Source organism: Varanus komodoensis, unplaced genomic scaffold (assembly GCF_004798865.1).
Source record: "Varanus komodoensis strain SLA01 unplaced genomic scaffold, ASM479886v1 scaffold19, whole genome shotgun sequence".
Classification (NCBI taxonomy): Eukaryota; Metazoa; Chordata; class Lepidosauria; order Squamata; family Varanidae; genus Varanus; species Varanus komodoensis.
The window spans coordinates 51,772-76,329 of record NW_025335550.1 but is presented as its reverse complement, the minus strand read 5'-3'; the positions used below and the strand labels follow the sequence as shown (position 1 = coordinate 76,329).

Sequence of the window (24,558 nt, the reverse complement as noted above, 5' to 3'; positions counted from 1 at the left end):
TTTGTGCGCATTGGACTGCGCCCTACAAGTCCGCCCCAGTGTCTTCCGAAAAGCAAAGCAGGGACAGACCCGAGCAACACGCAGCCGGGAGCCTTTGCGGCAGGGCTTTGTCAGCAACCTCTGTGGTGCTTCGCTTCGCTTCGCTTTCTGTCCTCCCCAACACAGGGAGGGGTAGCCCGTTCCCAAGCCCCCTGCCGCACTCACTCCCTCCTGCTCCTTCGGACCGGCGGCATTGAGGTCACCGGTACGGAAATACTCCGCTCTCCACGCGCCACCAACGCACCCCTGCCAGTGCGGCCGAGATGGTTTGCTTCGCGTGATCCCTCCCGCTCCTCCTCTCCTCTCCTCCTTCTCTCCCCACCTCCACCCCCCCGCCAGCCACAAGGACAGATGGTACATTCCTCTGGTACAGCATTCAGACGGGAGGGCCGTTCTCCGAGCGCAAGAGCTGCTGCTGGCAACCTTCTTGGAGGGGCTTCCCGAGAGAAAGGGCTCACCCGGGCTGGGCAGAAAGGACCCGCAGCCTGGCACCAGGCCTCGCTTCCCCCTCCTCTCTCGGGTGGCATGACACTTTTTGGCAGCAGAGAAGGGTGCTGGAGATGTGAGTACTGGCTGCACCTCCATAATCCCGTTGTGTTTGTGTGCGGGCTCCAGCCTCTTCTAGCCCCAGGGCGAAGTGGCAAGGAGACTGCCACCAGCAGGCACCCAGAGGAAGGCCGGAGGAGGAGGAGGAGGAGGAGGAGGATGCGCGGGCGGGGGGAAGAAAGAAAGCCTCAAAATTGAGAACTCATGGAGGGTGTCATTCCTCCCACCCCAGGGTCACTCACAGCCGCATCCCCCTTGGGTGATGGGCGTAGGGATGCGTTCCCAAGGCATCGGTGGGGGCTCCAGGTGTATTTTATTTAGCTAGGAAGGAGGCTTGGGCAGGGGGGTGGGGACTGTTGGGTTGCTTTTCTCTTGTTTTAAATCTTGCTGCTAAACAGAGCTGGCCATTTTTAATATATTTACACTCCAAATGATGGACTCCTGGTGGAGAGAAAGTTAGATCAGCGCGGTGATGAGAATCGACGTGGATTTTGGCTGCTATGGAGAGGTTGTTACGGCAACGGAGGGCAGCATGTTGGCTGCACGGCTACTACCAAACCTGGGCAGGAAAGAGATCATCCTCCCTTTGAAATGGAATCATGCGCGGGCACACTATGCCAAGGAACAGGGGATTGTAAGAGATCGATTCCTCTGTTCCAAAAGCCACTCTTAGGCCTTCGTCCTGATCTTGAGGACCTCTTCCCTTTTCCATATGTTGGAAAACATATACAGCAGTGTTACAAGGCCCAAGTTCTCTGAGGGCTGAATGAAGGGGAGAAGCTGGTTCTGCCCCCAACGCCTTGCAGGAAGAACTTAGAATACCTGGGCAAGTGCGTTGAGGCTAAATGGCGGGGCATTCCCTGTAATTCTGCGCTCCTATTCCGCAAGAGCATGCACCCAGTTTTGGTCGAGGTAGCAGAGTTCCATATCAAGAGAAGCGGCACTTCTTGAGCCTGCCTCAAGCAGATGGGAATCTCACACCAGCAATGCACTGGGGATCTCGCACATGGGCAAAGAAGGGCCAAAGCGGTTTTTGAGTGCTTATTCAAGCACTATTTTTATTAGTAAGCTTTTCCATCAGAAACGTCTCCATTTTACATTAAGATTCTGATTCTAAACATATGTGACACCAATTTCAGTATAACTTGCATCCAGGAAGTATATTTAGGCATGCAAGCCAAATTAAGATTTGCAATAATATTCTATTTATTTTCACTGTAGTCCAAGAAAGCAAACACCCCCGCTTCCCCTGATTCTGATCGGCCTTGTAGAAAGGTTTGCCTTAAATGGTATTCTCAAAATAGGAGAGAAAAGGGTGCGGGCGAGACAGGTTTATCTTCCCTTGTGTTTCCACTGTTGGAGGTACCATTATGCATTTCAGCTCCAGACTATAGAGCTTAAGTATGGCTTTAGACGACACTGAAAAGCTGAATCAGTTCATATCCACGGGAAATGCTGTGAAGATTCACCTCTGGAACATGCTTTGGATTTTGTTGAGACAGTTTTAGGAATAAGATGATCCAGCATGTCCTCTCATGTTTTTGCTCTTGCTTGCTCACTGTCGTGTCTTCCTTTCCCCTAGATTTAGACATGGCCCGGGAGCCTAAGCTGAGCCATACCCGGCCTGGTCAGAAGAGACAGCATGGTGGAGGCCTCTATCCGTGAGTTCACGTGGCGTCTGTGGGTTGAAGCCAAATGGGATGGCGCATTTTGGGTGCAATCCTAGGCCTGCCCAGACAAGGGAACGCTTTACAACCCTCAGAATTCCCATTAGCCATGCTGATTGAGGAATGCTGGGAACTTGTAGCCTGAAGTGCCTGATCCTGTCTAATCTTGGAAGCTAAGCAGGGTCAGGCCTGGGCAGAAGTGGGATGGGTGACTTGAGTGTATGATTCTATGATTATTGCTGTCAACTGCCTAGAGAGCTTTGGCTATGGGCAGTATAAAAATGTAATAATAATAATAATAATTTTAGCAGTCCAAACATGCGTAGGATTGTTCCTCGTTGTATATGGAGATGCTTCACATCTGGTGTTGGCAGGGCTAGAGAAGAAAGATGTGTTGGTTCCACATTGGAAGAAGGAAGAGTTAGTCAGGCCCACTGATGACAGCTGTGGACCAAATTCCTTTCTTTGTATTGGGTGTACCAGACCCACCCCAAGACTGCTCTACTGACCCCTCTTTACCCTTCCCAAGCCAGGAAGTAAGAGTTGCATCTAGTTTGGATTAATACGGGTCAAGACAAGCATTCATCTGCATATGCACATTAGCTCCCAGTCCGTACCATTATCAGTCAATTAAAACTGCTTGGTCATTGCATTGGACCTGTGAAATCGAAGCAGAAAAAAGGATCACTCCTATCTTTTACCAAAGGTTTGATCTGTGGAAATTGTTGCCTTTCGTGTTAAACATGCTCATTTGATAAGAGCTGCAGATCAAACTGTAGTTAAAAGGAGAGCTACAGGGGCCTGTACAAAAGCTGACAACCCTAAACAGGGAGAAGAAGAGCTGAGTTCTAACTCAGGACTGTTTCCCTCTGGCATTTCTAAAATCAGGGATGGGTAGAAAGATGTTTTCAACGTTGACTGCCAGTGCACCTGACCAGAGCTCAAGCTGCAAGGGCTTCTGGAGGGTGCATTCCAAAACATCTGGAGTTCTAGCTTGTTCATCCCCTTGTTCCAAAATGAAATAGGCCAGGGCAGGGGGCGTGCAGATGCTTGCTGAGCTAAGTCAGGAGGCAGAGCGAATTGCGGCTGCCCTGTGCAGCTGTGTCCTTGGCCATGGGTTGCTCCCGTCCAAGCAAGTGATGCATGAGGCATCTTTGGATGGCTCCTTAGGACCCCACCATCACAGAGAGGTGCACCAACATTGATAACCATTCTGGACTTCTTTGCCTGGTTACAACACTGGGGAATTACAGGAAACTTCAAATGGCATCTGCCTGATGCAGCACAATGGCTTGGTTTCCATCGGAGGGGTGTCCCCAGGTTCCCATCCCATCGGTGGGGAGCACGGGTGGGAGCACTAGTGCAAGAAGACACCCAGTTGTGAATATCATGCCAAGGCTCCTCGGCCTTGGTTGCAGCCCTGGTTCCTAGGTTGGGCATGTATATGCTGCAAACCTAAGCAGATTTTTTTTTTTTTTTTGTCATGGAGATTCCCTGAAAGGATCCTGGGAGTTGTAGTTCTGAACCAAGGTCAGGGATCTTCTAACAGAGATTTCTTATCATCCCTATGTAACTACAGTCCTAATGATTTAAAACAGAGTTATAGGATATAGGGTGCATTTATCTTGTAGGTTAGTGCCACTCTAGGCAGGTATTAGTCACTTTATGCTGGCTTACCTCTTTGCTAAGCTAGCTAAATGTTATGAGCTAATGCAGAAAACAAAGCCATCTCTTCATGGTGCTATCTATTTTTTGCTCTGCTTCCATACTTTTAACAGGGCACTGAGAAATTAAGTAGGTGAAGGATGTAGTGGATAGCAATAGTATAACAGCTGAAGCAAGCTTTCAGCCGCATGTGTGTATGTATGTTGGGCTGGCATTCTGCTAATAGTGCAGGAGCAGAGCCAGGGGCAAAAATGAGACACACATTTCGGATTCCCTAAAGCCAGGGAGGTCAACACAGTCTGTGATACAAGACTAGGAAAGTGATATCCTACCAGTAGAGGATGGGATTGTCTTCCTTATTTTAAAAAGGCAAAAACAGGTGGGCATCTTGGAGGTGCTTTTAGACCCGGGGTGAGTATCTCCAGACCCACTGTTGCCCTGAGCAGCAAAAGGGAATAATAATCTTGAAAATGGTCTAGAGTGTCTACAAAGTGCTCTAGAGGTCAGCATTAGTTTGCTTTCTCCAGGCGCCATTGTATTTAATTAGTGTTATAATTTGGTGGGCGCCAGGGCCTTCAGTGGGCACTGCCTGAGGAGTGCCCACGCCCCACTCCTGCTGAAGCCCAGCACTGTAGGTGGAGCACAAAGAGGCTTGTGCTTTGGGTGATTTGCCAGCTGCAACCCATTCTGGGAGGACATGGTCTCACCACAATTACCGGTGCCCTGATGACCTCATGGGTTGATATGAGGGGCTGCCTTTGAAACCATTTGGATGCTTCTGCTGGCTGTGAACGTGGCTGTTGGGCTGCTATTTGAGTTTCACTGTGGGGAACATAGTACTCTAAGCTCTGTACTGGCTCCCAGGCTTTGCTTTCCTCCCAAGCACAGTCCAAAGACCTGGGTTTGACCTACAAAGCCATAAAGCATCTAGGACCAGTTATTTAGCTATCATTTGGCCCTGTGTAGCTAGAGCCAAGGTATCTAAAGGCCACCTGCTCCCATATGAACCCGCCTGTCAATTCAGAGCTTCAGTGCTTTTTTCCTGGGTGCCCTTGTAGTCAAAGGCTAGGCAGTCCTTTTCTGTGGTCATACGTTGACTGTGGAACCGTCTTCTCCCTTCTTAGTATACTGGCCTGTTCTTTTTACCATATTGGAACAAAGGTCCCGGGGCAAGGCCAGGTCTCCATGGTAGAATACATGCTTTGCAGGATACAGGTCCTGGATTCACTCCCTGGCTGCTGCAGGTAGAACTGGGAAAGACACCTCTCTGGCATCGTGGAGAGATGTTGCCAATGGTGATAGACCAGAAGTGGGCAATTTGTGACTCACCAGATGCTCCTTGACTCTAATTCTCATCAGTCCCAGCCAGCAAGGCCAATGGGGAGGGATTATGAGATTTGTACTCTAGCAATTATAGATAGTACTGAGTTAGGTGGATCAGTGACCTGGTGCAGTTTGAGTTGGTTTCCTGTGTTCAGAGATGCCACCCATTTGCCCTTGCTTTTAAAAGAAACTTATTTTTACTTCTGTGTTTATCCTGCATTTTACTGCTGTTTCTTCTGGTTTATTTTGTTCTTAGGTGGGATAAGAACTTCTTAATTAAACAATTCTCCTAAAAAAATCATAATTGTTACTGTGCCTCTGCCTTTTTTGAGATGTTGAAATCTAGAGGGCAATGTTTTTCCTGCCATGCATATAAATGAAGACCAACTCAGCTTGCTTAATTTTCTGAATTTTGAGTCACTGCATAGAAGCAGACATGGGTAAAAAGCTGGCAATCCTGTATAATTTTAAGTCACACTTCACATATTCTCCCAGAAAGACTCTGTTGGCCTGGCTGAATTTCTGCCAACTGTTAATATCCTTTTTAGATGCTGTAACAAAATAATGCAGCCATTAGAATTACTGTACCTCCTTGATCATGTGTCCATTTCAACGTGCATGTGATCACATGTGCTGAAATGACATAGAAGATGAGGATATTTTGTGAGCTATGGCACACGCTTGGTAGACTACACCCCAGACAAAGGGAAAACAGGAGAGAGCCAGTGTGGTGTAGTGGTTAAGAGCACGGGACTGGGACTCAGACGATCTGGGTTCTAGTCCCTGCTCAGCCATGGAGCCAACTGGATGACTTTGGGCCAGTCACAGACTCTCAGCCCAACCTACCTCACAGGGTTGTTGTTGTGGGGATAAGATGGAGGAGGAGATGTAAGCTGCCTTGAGCCCTTTGTAGGAAAAAGGCAGGATATAAACCAAAAAATAAATTATAAATAAATAAATAGCTCAAGAACACAGAGAAAGCTAAAAGGTGAACAACACTGGTTTTTATTGTACCAGTACTACTTACAGAAAAGGGACCGCATAACATTCCTCTCCTAGATTTCATTGGCATATTGTGACCTCATGGTCTCTAACAATAATGATAGAGCCAGAAAAGATAGAATCCAAAGGAGCAGGGAGAGACATTGGTGAAGCTTGCGGTGGTTTTGGAGTCCTAAGACCAATGTGGAAAACTCAAGTTTCCATTGCACATGGCGTGATGGGCAGCGCCTCTGCATTTGGGAATAGGTTGGTTTGCGATCCGTGGCACGCCAGGTTCCCATCCTGGCAGGCTTTTAATCCTGAAATGAGACTACTCTGGCCTTGACCTGCTTGTTTTATCAGACTGGGTTGCAGCTGCTGCTGTGTATTGAAAGTTTTATTATATGCTGACATTTGTTGTTTTTTAGAATGTTTGCCGCTGCTGCTGTTTTTACTGTCTTTATTACTGTACCAGTTTTTATTATGTAAGTTTTATGGTTGGATGCCATGTTGGCAGGGCTTCTACCCTGAAAGGCCGTGGGTGACGGTGATGATAGACGGATTCAAGGGGATATGAGAAAAAAGAGAGTGGCAAAGCTCTACCTGTTTCACAGGAGGGGGATAATAAGCACCTTCATTTCCTAGGTAGTCACAACTGTTTGGAAATACACAGAAACAAATGGCCAGCCTGGCCTCTGTTTATAAATCCACAATGCAGCGGCAGCCATTCCTGTTTAAAGCCATCACGATCAGCACAAAGGCTCCAAAGATGCAGATGGCATGCCAGGCCACCTCTAGGGGCCCCCAGTCCTCCTGGTCAGGATGCACTTGCAAAAGCAGTGTTTGAAATGGGAAGGCCGTTCCTCTCCCAAGACCCAGCTTAACCAGTGGAGAGGAGACTGTGGAGCTGGTAAGAGAAGGCCAAGGAGGGCAGCTAGCCAGTCCCTACAAGACCTCCCCAAAATGGGAAGGAGGCACAGTGGCAGGTGCCACAGCCTCCTTGCATGCTGGCTCATTGCGTGTCACATGTGCCGAGGATGAGAGTGGCTGGTGGCATTGGCCGTGAGAAGACAGACACGCGGCTGGAGGGGGCCCATCGGGGCTGCCTTGGTCAAGGGTCCTCAAAAACCTGGAGCCAGTGCTGCCCTTGGGTGCAGGAAGGACGCATCATTGAGTGTGAAGCCAGCTGTCCTCAGCAGTCACGGGACCAACCCCCGGGGGAGGTACGGGCACCCTGGATCTGCAAGTGAGACAGCCATGACAGCCATACTGTGGCCCTGTGCAGCGTGGACACGCTCGGGCATTGCAGGCGGTCAACCAGCATCCCTGAATCGGACGGTGCTGAAAAGCACCAGTGGGTCCTTCCGCAAGGGAATGGACCTATATGTGGACAGACAACGGGATAACTCAGTAGCACAAGCAAAGAGAGGAGCCCTGGTGCAGAAACATGGGCTTGGCTCCAAGGGTAGTGTGAGAAGCTGACCCAGAGGACCAGGCAACTGGCCAGGTGACCCCTGCGAGAATCATGGTTTAATGCAGCAGAGCAACAAGGGCTGTGATCAGTTCAGTGGAAAAGACCCAGGAGGCAACAACACCAGGGGGCTCAGATTGGAGGTAAAAGAAAGAAGCTAAATAGCTTGATTCTGGGGAATGAATGGGAGCCTTCCAGAGCTGCCTTGGCCGTACCTCTGAGTTGGGGTTGGGAACAGTGTCGTCTAGTGGTTAAAGGTTAGACTGGTATTCAGGAGAGCTAGGCTCCCTCAGCCACAAAACTCACTGGGTCACACTGAGCCAGTCACTGACTCTCAGCCTAACCTACCTCACAGGGTTTCTGTGATGATAATGTAAAGAGGAGGATTAGTTGAGCCTCTTCGGGTTCCTTTTAGGAAAAAAGGTGGGATATAAATGTAATTATAAATTAATTGATTTAAACAATCTGGTAAAAGCAACAGAACCAAATGGACCATGTTTAAGCCCAATAGGCTTCTGGAATGTCAAAACACACTCAACAAAGTGATGCCAGAAACATACACCTGTAAAAACTATCATGGCTAAGCTACTCAGTAAAACTCCCCTTGCTTGAAAAAGGACTTTCACTGAAGAACAGGACAAGAAGAATCTACTTAGCACCAGGCAGGAATCGTAATAAGACTCAAAATACCTTTTCTGCTGCTGCCATGTACTTTCAAAGTCAGGACGGTTCTGCCCTTTGGCATAGCCCTGTTCACTTCTACCTTTTTCTGAACGAAATATTGGCCTGTCAGCAAGAAGAGGGGATGCTCTGACAGGAGTTATCACCTTTCCCTCACCTTTGGAAATGGCTTTAGATAAGAGAGCAGGTTTGATTATTTTTGATCGCCGCTCTGGTCCTTCCTGGTTGACCCTCGCACAGAGCTTGCTTTTTGCCAAGAAAGCCGATTAAAACCCTTGGATTAAGCAGGGCTTTTACTTCAGTTATTTATGTATAGGGCTGGTGATGAAAATTATTTGGCTGCAGCTGTTTTGACAGGAAGCAAGTGGTGGTGGAGAGAGAGAGCTGCAAGGCACCTTTCCCATCCCACTGGATTCTAGAAGGCCCGGGAGACATTAGCTAAGCATAATCGCAGGCTAATCTCTCTGGGTCAAGGGCTAGCTAGCTCTGATACAGACAGCATTCTGGCACAGGGTGGGATTGGATCCAGGGCGAAGACCAGCCAAAGCAGTGAGCGCAGGATCACAAAGGCCTGCAGGCAATCGAGTGAATAGGCAATGCAGATTTGGAGTGAAAAGCCTGTCTCAGAAAAGAGGATCAGGATCACAGATAGTTGCTGCTAGTTCCTTTTTGAAAACTCGCCACTCCTGTGCTTTCAGAAGCAGCCAGATGTGCAGAAATGCAGCTTTTCTGGAGTGATGTTTATGGACGTGTTTGGCTGCTGCATGACAGGTGGCCCCTCGGCATATAGGTGAGCCGGTGCAGTATAGGGTTAGAGTGTTGGACCTAGACTGGGAAGATGCAGTTTCTAGTCCCCACTCAGTCATGAAGCTCACGGGTGACCTTGGACCAGTTACTGTCTCTCAGCCTAACCTACCTCACAGGATTGTTGTGAGGATAAAAAGGAGAGGAGAATTATATGAACTGTCTTGGCTTCATAGCAGGATAAAAGGCAGGATATAAATACAATAAATACATAACAGTATAAGAGCAGCTGATTTTAAAAAGTTGCCAAGTACGTATATATGCAGCTGTTCTGAGAACTGTTGAACATGCAGTTCTGCAGGCAGGGAAGCCGGGAGCTTTCCATGCAGCAAGTTCGGCTCTGAGCCAGTTCCTCCTTCACCAAGGAGTGACTGGTTGGAGAGCAAGGCCTGACCCCCTCGTGCCAGGAACTGCCTTTCTAGCCAAGCATCTTGCTCGCTTTCCCATTCAAAAGAAGGGGAATCATTAAGCTTTTGCCCTTGAAAGGCAGAGGGAAAGTCTGCATGTTGTGCCTGCAAGGCTGCTGCTTGTTGCGTTCGTGTGCATCAGCTCCCCTTCTTGCGAGAGTGGACGCTCCTTTTGCCAAGGATTTGGGTCTACCACATTTATATTGATTTTTATTTCAATCTAATGAATGGCTCCACCCCTCTGCAAGAATCCCAGGAACCATAATCTGGTGAGGGTCCTGAGAACTGTTCCTTATAGATCGTAACTCTACTCATAAAAATACAGGTCCCAGCAGGGTCGATATCCTTAGACATCTACTGGGTACACCATGCTCAGGTGGAGACTAGCTATCCCAGCCTTTTGTCTGGGGCCCACGTGTCAGTAGCCATTTTACAGTTCCCACAATGCCCCACATAACACTGCTCAGGAGCACTGTGGGAAGTGTGTCACTGGAAGCTGCCCAGCCTTGATCAGAGGAGCGTTGCCACTGGATAAGGCTGAGGGCAGGGACTTACCAGGAGCTCCCTTGCCATGGCCCCTCAAGCCTGGAGCTGGCCTGGCTTCCCAGGGTTATCTGCAGAGAGAGCAACCTAGTGGTAAGATCAATGTGCCATTTGTATGCTTCTGCCGGTGATCCAGAGGAGGGCAAATGCTGGGGGGCGCGACGGTGATCAGGTGGCGTTGGAATTCCGAAGGGTGGGTGGCCTCGCAGATCTACCCGCTTCTGTAATTGGAAGAGCAAGAAACCAAGAGTCCAGCCTGCTGAGCCAACAGATGGAAACTTGGAAAACAAAAGGACTGAACAAAGAGTCCCAAAATAACTCCTGGGGCAAACAATAGCTGCGCCACAAGAGCTTTTCCCAAATTCCTGGCTTCATCTCTCCTTGTAGCTGCCAGTGCACTGCCTCACCGTGCCTTTAAAAGGAGGGGTGTTGCTGTTGCCAGCCAGCATGAGCCATTCTCAAATCCCTCTGAAATGCCAGAGACCCCTTTGTCCTGCCCTCCAGGGTAACACATCCGGAGAGCCGAGCACGCCACTCTCCGGCCTCCTCCACTAGCACCATTCGGGCACTGCATGGGTTTGGCAGCCGCTTGTGTGTGTGAGGCATACAAAAAGCCTGTGAAGGAGGAGGGGGAACCACACAGAAACAATAGGATTTATTCCAGCACGAGCATTTTCAAAACAGAAGCCTGCCTCACCCAGTGTCCTACTTCCATCACCAAGGTTTTGCCTCTGAGAGCTCACACCACAATAAATCGTTTACTCACTAATGTGACACATATTTTTCCGCCGTTTTGCTGCTATTGACTAAGCACAGCTGCTCTCTTCCAGAAATGGTACCCGGGCTCTGATCCACCGGAGCCGGAGAAAGCATAGGAAAAAGCCTGCTGTGAGAAGGACAATGTATAATCTCTCCTCTAAAAATAATCATGCAGACATGAAAAACTGAATTCTATAGTCTGCTTAAATTATGCAAGACAATGAGCATAAATTTACTTGGTGCAAGTTCTTCTGCTTGTAATAGTTACGGGGAGAGGCAAACAACCACATCTAGCACTGTAAGTTTTGTTTATTCTGCTTGGACTCCTGATATTTTCATCAAGCATTTTCTAGACATAACATGTTTAGTTATCAGTGCTAGCAACATATTTTCTACTGTTCAGCTGAGATTTGAGGAATTATGATATTTGTACCCAGCTCCAAATTCCATGTTTGTGTTGTGCAATTCCAAACAGAATATGGTCAGAAATCGTGCATTCCATGGAGTATGAGTCCATCTAGCTCCATCACAGTATAACTGTGGCTTTTGCACACTGGTCAAGAAGGTGCTACTGAAAAACAACTGCTTGCTAAAGTCTGTATGTCCAACACAGCTTTATAGTTTTATTATAGTTTCTAATCTGCTTTTCAGCTGCCACTGAAAAGCAGTGTACAAAACAGTCAACAGATCATAAAAGCAGAGTAAAAATTATGATCAAAATGGAAGATCCAAAAAAGCAGAAAGAAATAGAATCAGGAGAGAGGGAACCAGCCAAACAAACAGCTCATGCAAGAAAATTCCCCAGATCTGTAGGAACAATGATCTAGACATTCCTGAGATCTAGGGACAAAGAAGGCTCTGCTTCCTGTGGAAAGCACAGTCTGACATCTTTGTGAGATGGGCCTTGAATTAGGGCTTCATCAGTAGGTCTTACATTTTGGAAGGGGGAGTGTTTCCTGGGAGATCCTGGCCTCAATAGGTTTCCTTCTTCCAGTGCTGCCACTGATCTTTTCTTTTGGGCAGACTGCTGCCCTTAAATTGCATCCCAAATGTGACACCTAAGGTGACACCTCATTGCATCACATGGATTGTGAAGGCCTTGTATGGCTGAGTCACGGGCAGAGTAGGGCAAGGGGCAGAAAGCATCCAGGTGGTTTTCAGAAACCACCTTTTACTAAAGGCTGTCTCTTTTAGAAGAAGAGTCTGCCCACATCCATGGGGTGAAGGCACAAGCCAGAGTGCTCAGGGCCCCAACACTGATGCGTGGAATTTTGCTGTGACAGTAGCTGAGTGGACACGCAGATAAAGCTGCACAAAATCCTCTCCTTTCAGCATTAAGGCATAAGCTCTGGAGATTGACGGTGAAGATTCACACTGAGGGGGAGGCTTCCGAGAGGAAGTGAAGCTGAAAAAAAATAAGTGGATTCTGCAAAACATTCCTAGCGTATGTCTGGCAACTTTGCTCCCACGCGCTCCCCTGTGGGATGCTCGCTTTCCAGCTCCATGGACAGAACTGTAAACATGCGCGTGCACTTATGCATGCTAATCAGAAGGCACGATCCGTGCAAGGGACAGCACAACCCCCTCTTATTCAGGCATGTCCCTGGATGAAACAAGCGGATCTGGGTGGCCTTTTCCGTTTGTGAAACCTCTTGTGGGGGAGAAGTGGCAGGAATGCTGGAGCTGCAGGAGCCTGTAAAATGGAACATTCCAATTCAGTCCAGGGGAGGGCATGGCCTCGCTCGTTTCCCAGGAAACTGAGACACAACCATATACCATACGGGGCTCTCGTACCATTTAGTCGTTGCGTAGCAAAGGGGGAATGTTGGCAGGTGTGGGTTGCCACATACTGCAGAGAAAAGCTCCACCTGTTGAAAATTCCTCTTCCAGGCAAGACACCAAAGGTCCATGACATTGTCCTCCTCTGCATCCCACTGCCGTATGATTGTCATGACCAAGTCGGTACAAACGAGCTTTCCGGAACGTTTGCTTCCCATTCTTTCCCCCTGCCCGAAGTGGCTAGCTTAGGAGCCATGGTATTTATTATAGGCATGTCAGCTTTCCTTAGAGGAGGTATATTTGTTGACAGCTTTATTTCTCCCTCCCTCCTTTCTTCATTTGGACTGGCGGGGTAGACAGTTCGTGCGCAAGGAACTGCCAACCGTGAAATTTAACATCAGAACGCTCACACTGAAGATCAGCAGAGCACTGGGCCTGCTTGCTCTGCCCCGAAGGAGTGAGATTCTTCACTAAGAAGCTTTTGCTGCCTGCCCCTCCAGAAATCTCCCCCCACCTGAAAGAAATAAAGCCATTTTGTGTTTTTGAGATTCCAGGGGAGAAAATGCTCACCTCTCCAGTGTTCGGAACAACATCATGCACCAGTTTCCCCATCAGAACCCACTGGCATCATACCCAGGGGCCTTTGGGGGAATCTTATTTTCACTAAAAACAAATAGCCTCTGGCTTTTTGCCTCTAAAGGAAAGTAAGGAATATAAGGAAAAGCATGCAGGCAAAATTCAACTGGATTGTTCTGTATAAAGTAAACCATCTTCCACCTTCCAGCATTCCAGAAAATGAGTACAAAGGCCTTGGGACAATTGACAAGCACGAGGTTCCTATTTTCAAATGGTATAAACTGTCGATTTATACATAACACTCCTAAAGAACACTCAAGCTGTTGCATTGGCTGTATGCAGGTCCTGGCGCTTCCGTATGGATTCTTCCAGGTCTGCCCCCGCATGCCACTCAACCCCCAGCTCCAAACTTCCATGCATGCAATGAACTCGGGACCTTTTTCCTGAGGCCAAATTACGGGAGAAAAGGTGTGTAGGTAGATGAATCCACAAACTCCACCCCCTAACTTCCTCCAGTTTTAGCCAAATCATGCCTCTAGAAACAGTTCCCACAACTCTGTGGGGCTGCCAAGAAGGGTTGGTAATTTGTCCACTGCCCTTGTTCTTCACGTGTCTCAGGTACTGAAGGGGATTGGTCTCACCTAAAAAATAACCTGGCAAAATGCACGCCAGCGTTCATACTCTGTATTTCATAGCACGTTATTTACCATGTCCTTGCTAAGGTATTGCAAACCTGTGACTGTCATTGGCTACAAAAATTAGGTGGATGGGTGGGAGCTTAGAATCTTCCTTCGCTCGAACCAAAGCACCGTGAGTACCTACATGACATACCTGATGGAGGTTAAAGACGGAAATGGGCGTCTTGTAATAGCGCTGCACGCAATTCCAACATGAGGTGTTTCTGGGGCTTCACTGAGAGCCAACTTGGGCACGGGACTACTGGGAGGTGTAGTCCAATGCATCAGGATGACACCCACTTAGCCAAGTGCAGGTTGCAACATTGCTCTAGGCCTGAAGAAGCCCATGTTCAAATCTCCCGGGATCTGGAGCAAAAATGCAGGCATCCCTGTGTGCCTGTAGCCTGCATCACATGGTGCACATGGGGAATCAGCACGGGAAACCTTGCAAGCAAATGGCACAGAATGATTGGCGTTCTCTCTCCTTTGCAGCAGCAGCTGTGACCTCGACTATGACGACTGTGAGCTTTTTAAAGATGATTTGCCATACAGGTGGGTTTGCTATTTTGTCCCCTTCCCTCAGTGCCTGCTTTTTCCCTATCTACTGCCATAGCAACAGTTGAAGTGCCTTCCCGCACACACTCCAGCCTCAATATGCAGCTCTGCTTTGAATGTGAGCGCCTGTTTTGAGATAATCGTGCTCACGAGCCCTTCTTCTGCTCTTCTTTTCTGCAGGGTTTACGAGTACCAAAAGATCCCTCCTCTTATCAGCCACATTCCCATCAAGTCCAGACGGAGCCACCTAGGGACTGGGAGCAAGACCAGCCCAGGCCCACATTCGGGGCTGAGGGGCAACAGCAATTCCACAGCAGGTCGTACAAAATGTGAGTGTCTGGGGGCTCAAAAAGAGGCTTGGGCGCCAAGCTGCCCTGTCACCAAGCCTTGGGTGCCGTTTGCGATTCGGTGCCTTCTCACGTCATATCACATGGCATCTATATTCCCACCCTCTGTCCCCTGTTCCTCATCCTCTTTCTCATCATTGCTAGCACTTGCTTGCCAGACAGGAAGGGCCCCAGTGAGCAAGGAAATAGTGGCAGCTGGTGCTCCTCCTCTTCACACACCACAGTCTGGACCGCAGTAAGAGGCAGGTGAACAAGGAAGCCGCGATAATGAAGAGGAGGGCCAAATCCGGGGGACTTTTGCCAATGGGCCTCTGCTGGGTGTGGGCCCTTGGCAGGTGCCCAACCATGATGTTGGCCCTGCCCTCCAAGAGGGAATCAATGAGCTTCAGGACTAAGCCGATGACTTTGCACTTGAGAATTCTTCAGGATGCCTGTACTGAAACTCAATGCACTAATGTTTTCTTGTTCTTCCAGTGAGAGCAGAAGAGCTGCACTCCATCAAAGGAGAATTAAGCCAGATTAAAGCCCAGGTGGACAGCTTGCTGGAAAGCCTGGATCGGATGGACCAGCGGCGGGAGCACCCATCAGGTGAGGCCACAAAATCCTCTTGGTGCTTACCAGTTGAGTTTGCTATTAAAATAGCCAATCACGGAAGTGAACTTGCACATATCCAGTGAGGTCAGGGCAGGTAAGGGGTTGGCAGTGATGGAGGAAGACTGGACCAGGATAAAATGCCCACAGATTATGAATGACACTGGCTGGGTTCACACAAAGCAAGCAACCCTGCACAGTTACCACAGTTCATGTTATTTCACCATTATCAACCCAACAGACCATCAAGTGGTTTCTATGTTATCATGGTTTCCATCCTCTCTGCTTAGTCCTCCTGCTGCTGGCATGTATCCCATCAGCCACTGTGCCTGAAATTCAATCCTAAGATACCTCACTCCCTGCCCATGCTGCCTGCTTCTTCCTCATTGGTCTGCACATAGGACCAGCACCTGAAGCTGATGTTCTTAACAACCAGGATCCCCTGCATGGAGCTTGCAGGTGCCCTTGGGATTCACTCATGAGGCTTTGCTTGCATTTTCGTTCTTTAAAATAAAAAATGCCTTGAAAAATGTTAAGATACCAGGTTCTCCTTCCTGTTCTTGAACCTGTCACTGATCAGCTGTTTGCTGGGCAGGAAGAGAAGGAAGGAGTTGCTTCGTCTTCCCACACAAAGCTGCCCCCCTTCCCCCCTGCACCATCAGCCTCTAACCTAAGAACATCATTTCCTCCCACCCTCTTCCTGGTTTCTCTCTCCCCTTCCCCACTTTGCCCTGCTGCTTGCCTCTCCTTCTGAGCTTCTAGCCTTGCTTATTTCTTCCTGTACCACTTCTTCTGTTTCTCCCCACTCCCAGCCTCTGTCCCCTCACTTCCTCTCCCCTCTCCCCTGACGCTTTGCTGTTTTCCCCGCCCAGCTTGCTATTTCAGTTGCCCAGCTCTTTGTTTCTCCCAAGTCTCTCTGTTTACCCCCTAGCCTTGCTTCTTCTCTTCCTCATTCCTTGCTCTTTCATCCTCCGAGCCTCTGCCCTTGCTTTCTCTTTCCCTCCCCAGCCCTCCTTTCCATTCTTCACACCCTACCAGGCAGGGCATAAGAGAAGTGCTACATGGGAAGCAGAGCGGCTGTTGATGGCCCTCCTGTTGATGCCCAAGTTGCCTAATGGAATAGGGAAATGGCTCGGGCTACTGACTCAGTTGTGCCAAGGCGCCCTCTCCCTTCCCGACGGCCCCATTCAGCACTATGGTATAACGATTTGCTGAGGGCAATGAAGCAGGTAGGGGGACTCCCATGACGAGTCTGAGCAAACGCATTTAAGAGCTTATTATCGAAACTACTTAGTGGCGATAAGGCCGGCAAAGCATGGATACTTCGCCTCCCTTCTTGCTTCCTCTCAGTGCCGTCCAGCTGAGCTGTTTCGAGTGGTCTGGGACCTCTACAGTCTGGTTCTCCAGATGAGACCCCAGAGCACTCCATAGCTCTGTGTGACAAATTTGCTTTGCACTTTGAGGGAAAAATTGTTTGGCTCCACCTGGAGCTTGACTTTGCCATTTGTGCAGGGCAGTCTTCAGATGTGTCTAGTGCAGGGGTCTCAAACTCGCGGCCCGCGGGCCAATTGCCGGGACGGGCAGGGCACGGGGGAGGGGCCCTGCGGCCTTCAAAGTGCTGGCGGCACCCGGGCCGGCTGCGGGATGAGCGGCCCACCACCACCGCGGTGGTGGAATACTTGATCTGGCCCAGCCTCACCCAGACTCTACTTCCAGTGGCCCCCAGGTAAGTTGAGTTTGAGCCCCCTGGTCTAGTGCATCACCTAATGGTCCATTATTGGATGAGTTTCAGTTCTTGAGAACCGAGGATGTGGGCAAGGTGCTTAGCTCTGTCCGATTCACCATGTGCCTTCTTGACTCTTGCCCATCCTGGCTGACTGGGAGATCTGAAGGGATTTGGCCCTGGGTCCAGGAGACTGTCAACGCCTCATTAAGAGAGGGAGTGGTCCCCACCCCATTAAAGGAGGCAGTAGTGAGACCACTCCTAAAAAGGCCAGGCCTGGATCCAGGGAAACTGGATAACTACCGACCCATTGTCAATCTTCCCTTTTTGGGCAAGGTGTCGGAGCAGGTGGTGGCCAGGCAGCTGCAGGCACTCTTGGAGGATGCAGAGTATCTGGGTCCATTTCAGTCAGGCATTGGGCCGGGGTTGGAATGAGATGTACTTGGTTGCCCTGGAGATGACCTGTGCAAGGAAAGGGACTGGGGGACTGCAATCCTGTTGGTTCTCCTTGACCTTTCGGTGGCCTTTGGCACCTTTGGCCACAGTGTCCTTCTGGACAAGTTGGCTGGGGTCAGGGCTGGAGGCACCACTTGGAGGATATGCCAGCTTTGTCCCTACCTGGACAGACAGAGACTGAAAACAGTCACTCATGCACTGGTACTATCCAAAATAGATTCCTGCAATGCGCTCTACGTGGGGCTGCCCTTGAAGACGGTCTGGCAATTAAAATTGGTACAGAATACGGCCACTCAGATGGTGATGGGAGCCTCTGGAGTGGCCCACCTAACACCTGAACTGAAAGATCTTCATTGGTTACCAACTGTGGCCCAGGCCCAATTCAAGGTGCTTGTGCTGACATATAAAGCCCTGAACAGCTTCGGCCCTGGTTATCTTACGGAACACCTGCCTCCAGCTGTGCCTCCCTGGCCTTTAAGATCTATGCAGGGGGCCCTCCTGTGTGAGCCACCCCTTAGGGAGGTGAGAGGGATGGCCACTAGGGGGGGCTTTTCTGCAGCTGCTCCCCACATTTGGAAAGCTCTTCCAAAGGAGATTCACCTGGCGCTTCCCTTATATTCTTTTCGGCGGCAGGCAAAGACCTTCCTTGTACAAAAATATTTTAATAGTTAATGCCACTTGACCTTTCTTTTGTATTTTTGCATTTTATTGATATTGTAACTTAATATATTGTTGCTGGTTTTTATTGTGTTTTTATCTTGTGACTCTGACCTGTGGCACAATTGGGTGGCATATAAAAGTTTTAAAAACAGAAAGAGGGAAGGGAAGGGAAGAGAAATGAAGGGAAGGGAAGGGAAGGGAAGGGAAGGGAAGGGAAGGGAAGGGAAGGGAAGGGAAGGGAAGGGCGGGTGGATGAAAAGCAGGCAGGCAGGCTGCTGCCACGCTGCATGGACTGGAGCATCTCACAGACTTTCATTTTTTTGTGATACAACAGGATGGGGTTTACAAAGCTGCTCAATTTGTATGGTCACAGTGTACTGCCGCACCCTAGCAACGCATCTGTCAAGGCAGAAATGTGTGCAACTGAAGTGTTTTCTCTGATGCATTTGGTTTTATCTTTAGTTGGCAGATGATATGGGACTGAAGTGCAGACTGGGAGACTGAGAAATGAAGAAGTAGCTGCACCTTTAGATGAGTGCAGAGATGCATAGAAATAAAATCCAGAGGTGCACTTCCTCACCCTGCAAATGCCCACTGAGCACTGAGCACTTTTAGCTATCCTGAGCAGCCAGAGGATCTCTGGGGGAGGGAATGTGGCACAGTGGCAGGGGCCACGGTGCAACAGTTAAGGCCGAAGGGCACAGATCGTGTATCCCGATTGTATTCATTAGAACTTTGCGTAAAAATGTGCCAATGCTGTACTATTGTTTACTATAGTGGGTGGCATTATTCTCCTCTTGTATCCTCACAACAATCCTGGAGGGAAGGTTAGGCTGAGAGAGAGTGAGAGGTTCAAAGTCATCCAGTTGACCTTCATGGCCAAGTGGAGAACCCAGGACTTCTGAGTGGCAGTCCAACACTCCAACCACTTTGCTACACTGGCTCACACTTGCGATTCATGATCCTTTGCACCTGCAGCATGTAGCTCCTCCTGGCTGCGTTTGTGTGTGTGCAGGTCACACAGACAGGCAGGTACGAATCGTCCCGGCAGTTGCAGATGCCACATCATGCCGCTGATGAAGTGGGGTCTAGTCCATGAATGCTTCCACTGCATTCAATGTATAGACACCCACCAGCTGAATCTGCTCCATTACTGAAATGCCACAGGAGTTATTTATGTTTCATAACTTATCAAGGAGCAGAGATGGGATTTTCTGGTCACAAAACTAGGTTTGTTCTGTTTTTCAAGCTAAGCTCTAGTTTCTTTGGGCTTGCTCTACCACACTCCCACTAGTGGGCTAGAGCACCTTTTGAATTTCTGCTGCTTCATATGCAAATGGCATCCAATGGCATGGTCTGAAACACACGGCACAGCCTCTTTGGTCTGGCTCTGTTTGGTACCCAGATGGGAGACGAACTTGGAGCCCAAGGCACACAGTTCCACGACAGCAGAAAGGTAGGACAGACTGAATGGGCCAGCACGCTCATCTGATGCCGAGCTTCCGTTATCCTGCAGGTTCCAAGGAGAGCAAGAAGAAAGCTCCCGCCAGTGCAGAGGCCGCATATCTGGGAGGGGACTCTGCCCGGCGGAGGGAGAGCACAGAAAGTGACAAGTGTGGCCCTTTGCAGGACATTGACAGTGAGGAGGAGAGCACAGATACTGAAGAGGCTGTAAGTAGCAACACTGCACTTTACCTGGCTCAAGTGAAACTAAAGCAAGGGAAATAGTCGAAGGACTAGCAACTCTCTCTCTCGTTGATGGAAAGCAAAGGTGCTCTGAAATATTTCTTTATTCATTACTAGCAACTGCATACTGCCCGAGATGTAAAAAGGGATCTAGACAGGGTGGCAAGAACGATATCCCTGTGTCTCAACAGGCAAAGACAGAAGCTCTCCTTACTGCTCCCGAGATGGGGAGGGCTGTGGCTCAGTGGAAGGAAGCCTGTTTTGCGTACGGAGAGCCCCAGGTTCAAGCCTTGGGATCTCTGTGTAGAGCTGGTAAAACCTGGTAAACCTCCTGGTCCGCGTTGATAATATTGCATAGATGGGCCAGTGGCCTAACTCAGCGCAAGCAGTATCTCATGCTCCTAGGGCCCTGGGGTGGCTTAATCACATTCTCTGCGAGGGATATTTTGTGAAGCAAAATCACCCAGGAGGGTCCATGGGAAGAGCCCCTGGACACCATTCTTCTGAATCCTTTGCAGAACAAGAGGCAAGGCAGATCTTTGGTGGATGGAGGGGTGGGGGGCAGTTTCGGTTCCTTTCTGCCCACCTAGCCTGCATAATAAATTATCGTCTCATCCACAGCATCTGAACAAGGGGCTGTGTGCTCTTTAGAACTAATGAAGTAGAAACTCGCTTTCTCATCCAAGTGTTCTTGTGCTAGCCAAGGCCTGCCCCTGCCCCTTGAAGTGCAAAAGAAAGGCATTTAGTAAGGGTTGCAGTTTTGCATCTCATTAATGTCTCAACACACATACAGACACACAGCCCTTCCAAAGCGCTTGGGCTGAAGAACTGCAAGTAACTGGGAGAATGCTTGTCTTCCGACATCTAGTTGAAGCATATGCTAATTCCCTTAGTTACTGTGTTTTTCAGAAGTATTCATCTCCTCTCCTGACTTTTCCACATTTTGTAGTGTTACAACCCGTAGTGTTTGTCATGTTGCCACCACCATGCTTCTCCATGGGTGTGATGTTCCCAGGGCAATAAGCAGTGTCGGCTTTGCATCACGCTTAGTATTTCGTAGCAAGGCCCAAATGGTCCATTTGGTTCTTATCAGACCAGAGAACCCTTTTTCACATAGATTCATAGAACAGTAGGGTCGGAAGGGGCCAGGTAACCCATTGTGTCTAATGCCCTGAGGGTCCAGGTCAGCAATTTACACCATCCCACTGGAGACCTGTTCTCCCCTGCAGAGGAAGGCAGGATGTGCTCCAATGGAGCAAAGCTCAGGGAACCAAGGTTCCATTTGGATGCCAGGAAGCACTTCCTGACAGTTAGGGCCCCGAGGGTGTGGAATGGGCTTCCATGGTAGGTGGTTGAGGCCCCATCAGTGCAGGTGTTCAAGGATAGGCCGGACATGCACATGGTGGGCATGTCGTGAGCAGAGCCAGCTGGACCCAGCTAGATGGCCCAGGAGGCCCCTTCTGACTCTTTCTGTTTCTATGCTTCTATGTCTGTCCAGTTTCTTTTTGAATGCCTGCTACGTGGGAGAGCCCATGACCTCCTTTGGCAACTGGTTTCACTATCATATCGCTCTGACACTTAGGAATTTTTTTCTATCTAGTCTGAATCTAGTTTGCTGCAACTTGAGTTTATTATTCCATGTCCTACACTCTGGGATGAGATCTTGACCTTCCTCTTTGTGACAGCCTTTGAAGTACTTAAAGAGGGATACCATGTCCCCTCTTCTCAAGGCTGAACATGCCCAGTTCTTTTATTCTCTCCTCACAGGGTTTTGTTTCCAGACTCTAGATCATCTTTGTTGCCCTCCTCTGAACTCTTTCCAATTTTTTCTGCTTCTTTCTTAAACTTTGGGGTCCAGAACTGCACACTGTATTTTAGATGAGGTCTGACTAGTGCTAAGTATAAGGGAATGAGTACGTCTCATGATTTGGTAGTGAACCTTCTATTAATGCATCTGAAAATAGCATTTATCCTTTTTTCTGGTTGCACTGTATTGTTGGCTAGTATATAGAAAGATACGTATAAACACAGAAACAGAGCAAGTTGGAAGGGGACTTCCAGGCAATCTAGTCTGATGCCCCAGCTCCAGTTGGCTCCGCCCATGACACGCCTACCATGCGCATATCCAGCCTATCCTTAAACACCCCCACTGATGGGACTTCAACCACCTTCCTTGGAAGCCCATTCCATACTCTAGAAGTCCTAAACATTGGGAAGTAGTTCCTGGTATCCATCTTGAATCCTGGTTTCCTGAGCCTTGCTCCATCAGAATGCATCTTGCCCTCATCCACAGGGGAAAAAAGGTCATGACCCACCTCTGTGTGACTCTCCCTCATATTCCTATATGTGGCTAACAGGTCCCCTCTGAGTCTCCTCCTCTCAAAGACTGCAAAAACCCAGCTCCCTCAGTCTCTCCTCATATGGCTTACCCTGCAAACCAGCCACCATCCTAGTGGCGGTTCGCTGCACTGATTCCAACCTCGCTATATCCCTCTTGTAATGAGGAGCCGAGAACTTAACACAATACTCCAGCTGCGAGAGCACCAGAGTCATATAAAGTGACTGTAATACCCCTCTCGATCCAGAAGCCACACTTCTGGGTATGTATCCAAGGGTGGCGTTCGCCCTCTTGACCGCCGCATCACATGGCTGACTCATGTTTAGCCTGCAGTCAACCAGCACCCCAAGATCCTTATCACATGGGCTGCTCTCCAGGCACTTGTCCCCTAACCTGTACTTATGACACCCATTCCTATGCCCCAAATGCAAGTCCTTGCACATATCCATATTGAACGTCTTCCTGTTGTGCCCTGTCCACTTCTATAGTCTGTCCAGATCTTTCTGGATCCAGAGTACCTGCTCCTCAGTTGCGGTCACCACCCCCATTCTAGTATCATCTGCAAATTTGATCAGCAGACTGGTCACCCCCCCCACTTCCAGGTCATAGATGAAAAGATTGAACAGGATTGGTCCCAGAACAGAGCCCTGGGGGCCCCCGCTCATCCCCTACCGCAATTCAGATGATTCCCCATTATTGGTTACCCTCTGCTTTCGATCTGTCAACCATGTCCTAATCCATCGAGCAGGACATCGGTCTATCCCAAAGCTCCTCATTTTCTCAGCCAGAATATCACGTGGCACTTTGACAAAGGCTTTGCTGAAATCCAGGTAAACCACATTGACCATGTCCCTTCCATCTATCCACCTCAAAACCTTGCCATAAAATTCCACAAGGTTCGTCTTGCAGGACCTGCTTTTGTGGAAGCTGTGTTGCATGGCCACCAACCTCCCTTACCTGTCTAGGGTTTGCAGAGCATTCCCTATTATGAGCCTTTCCATTTTCTTTCCCTGAATGGATGTAAGGCTAACCAGCCTGTAATTCCCCATGTCCCCTCTACTACCCTTTTTGAAAATTGGGACCACTGATGCCACCCTTCAGTCCTCTAGAACCTCACCTCCACGAGGCCTCAAAAATGGAGGCCAGCGGGCGTGAGAGAACCCCGCCAACTCTCTAAGTACCCTCGGGTGTAACCCATCAGGGCCTGGCGACTTTGTAATGTCCAATGCCCTGAGGAGCCCCTCGACTTCAAGGGCGGTGACTCTAATCTGTGCCCCTAAGTCCCCAGCCTCATGTAATCTCCTATGCGGATCTCCCCCGTCCTGCTTTGGGGGGAACACAGAGGCAAAATAGTCATTTAGCAACTGTGCCAGTTCCCTCATATCAGTCACTGGATCCCCTTCCTCCTTATGACAACACAAGGACTGGGATCACATGTCACAACAAGCAACTCTGTGTGGCTTCCACTGTGTGCAGCTGTTTGCATGGTTTCTGTGCTAGCATGGTTTCCACACTCCTTGCTCAGTCCCTCCATTGTTGCCACTGATTCCATCAGCCACTGTACCTGAAATTCACTCCCATGGCTGATGGCTGCAGCAACTCCTCTTTCCATTCTCTCCAGAGGTCTCCACAGTCCAGGTGTGGTAGCCACATACCTGGACTATGGAAGCCACAATGCCAAGTTCAGATGGCCAGAAAAACCATGGTGAAGCATGGCAGCCATAGAACAGACTGCTCTGTTTTGTGATTTCTAAAAACCAAACATACCATGCTGAAACACCACAATCAGGCTCAGGTGACATAACAGACCATCCTGCACACCGGTGGCTTGCCATATCGTGCAAACCCACCCACTGGGACCCACTGGGATAAGTATGATGTTGCAACTGAAGGACTAGGCTTATAAAACTTACTGTTTCCTTGCAGGCGAGAAATCACACGTTGGATCCCGAAAGCAGCAAGTAAACAGGCCTGGAGGGCTGCAACCCCTTACCTAGCATTTCCTTTCCTGTGTGTTGTATTTCTTTCAATGCCTCCAGCAGGTGCTGCCATCAGTAGCCTGCAAGCAGTGCTGGTGTAGAGAGAGAGAGAGATCCGTGATGGTCTGACTAGCACCTTCGCCTGGTCTGGCAGCGAGAGCCTCCTGACGTGTCAAGGAGCAGCAGCTTGGTGTTCTTTGTTGTGAAAATTAAAAATATGCTGATGTAGGAGAAAAAGTGGGAAAATGTGACTGCACAAACCAACTCTTACTTAAGCAGAAATAAAGCAGTAGCTATCTCCTACA

General features: G+C 49.1%; 1 protein-coding gene across 1 annotated transcript; it reads left to right on the top strand.

Moving 5' to 3' along the window:
* The first annotated feature begins 387 nt into the window (after positions 1-387).
* LOC123022279 (heterogeneous nuclear ribonucleoprotein C-like) lies at positions 388-24,558 on the top strand. Its single transcript, XM_044427896.1, has 7 exons — positions 388-601; positions 2,168-2,246; positions 14,411-14,470; positions 14,654-14,802; positions 15,295-15,408; positions 19,767-19,921; positions 24,201-24,558. Exons 1-7 carry the CDS (start codon positions 391-393, stop codon positions 24,237-24,239), a joined length of 807 nt encoding a protein of 268 aa, XP_044283831.1. The 5' UTR covers positions 388-390; the 3' UTR covers positions 24,240-24,558.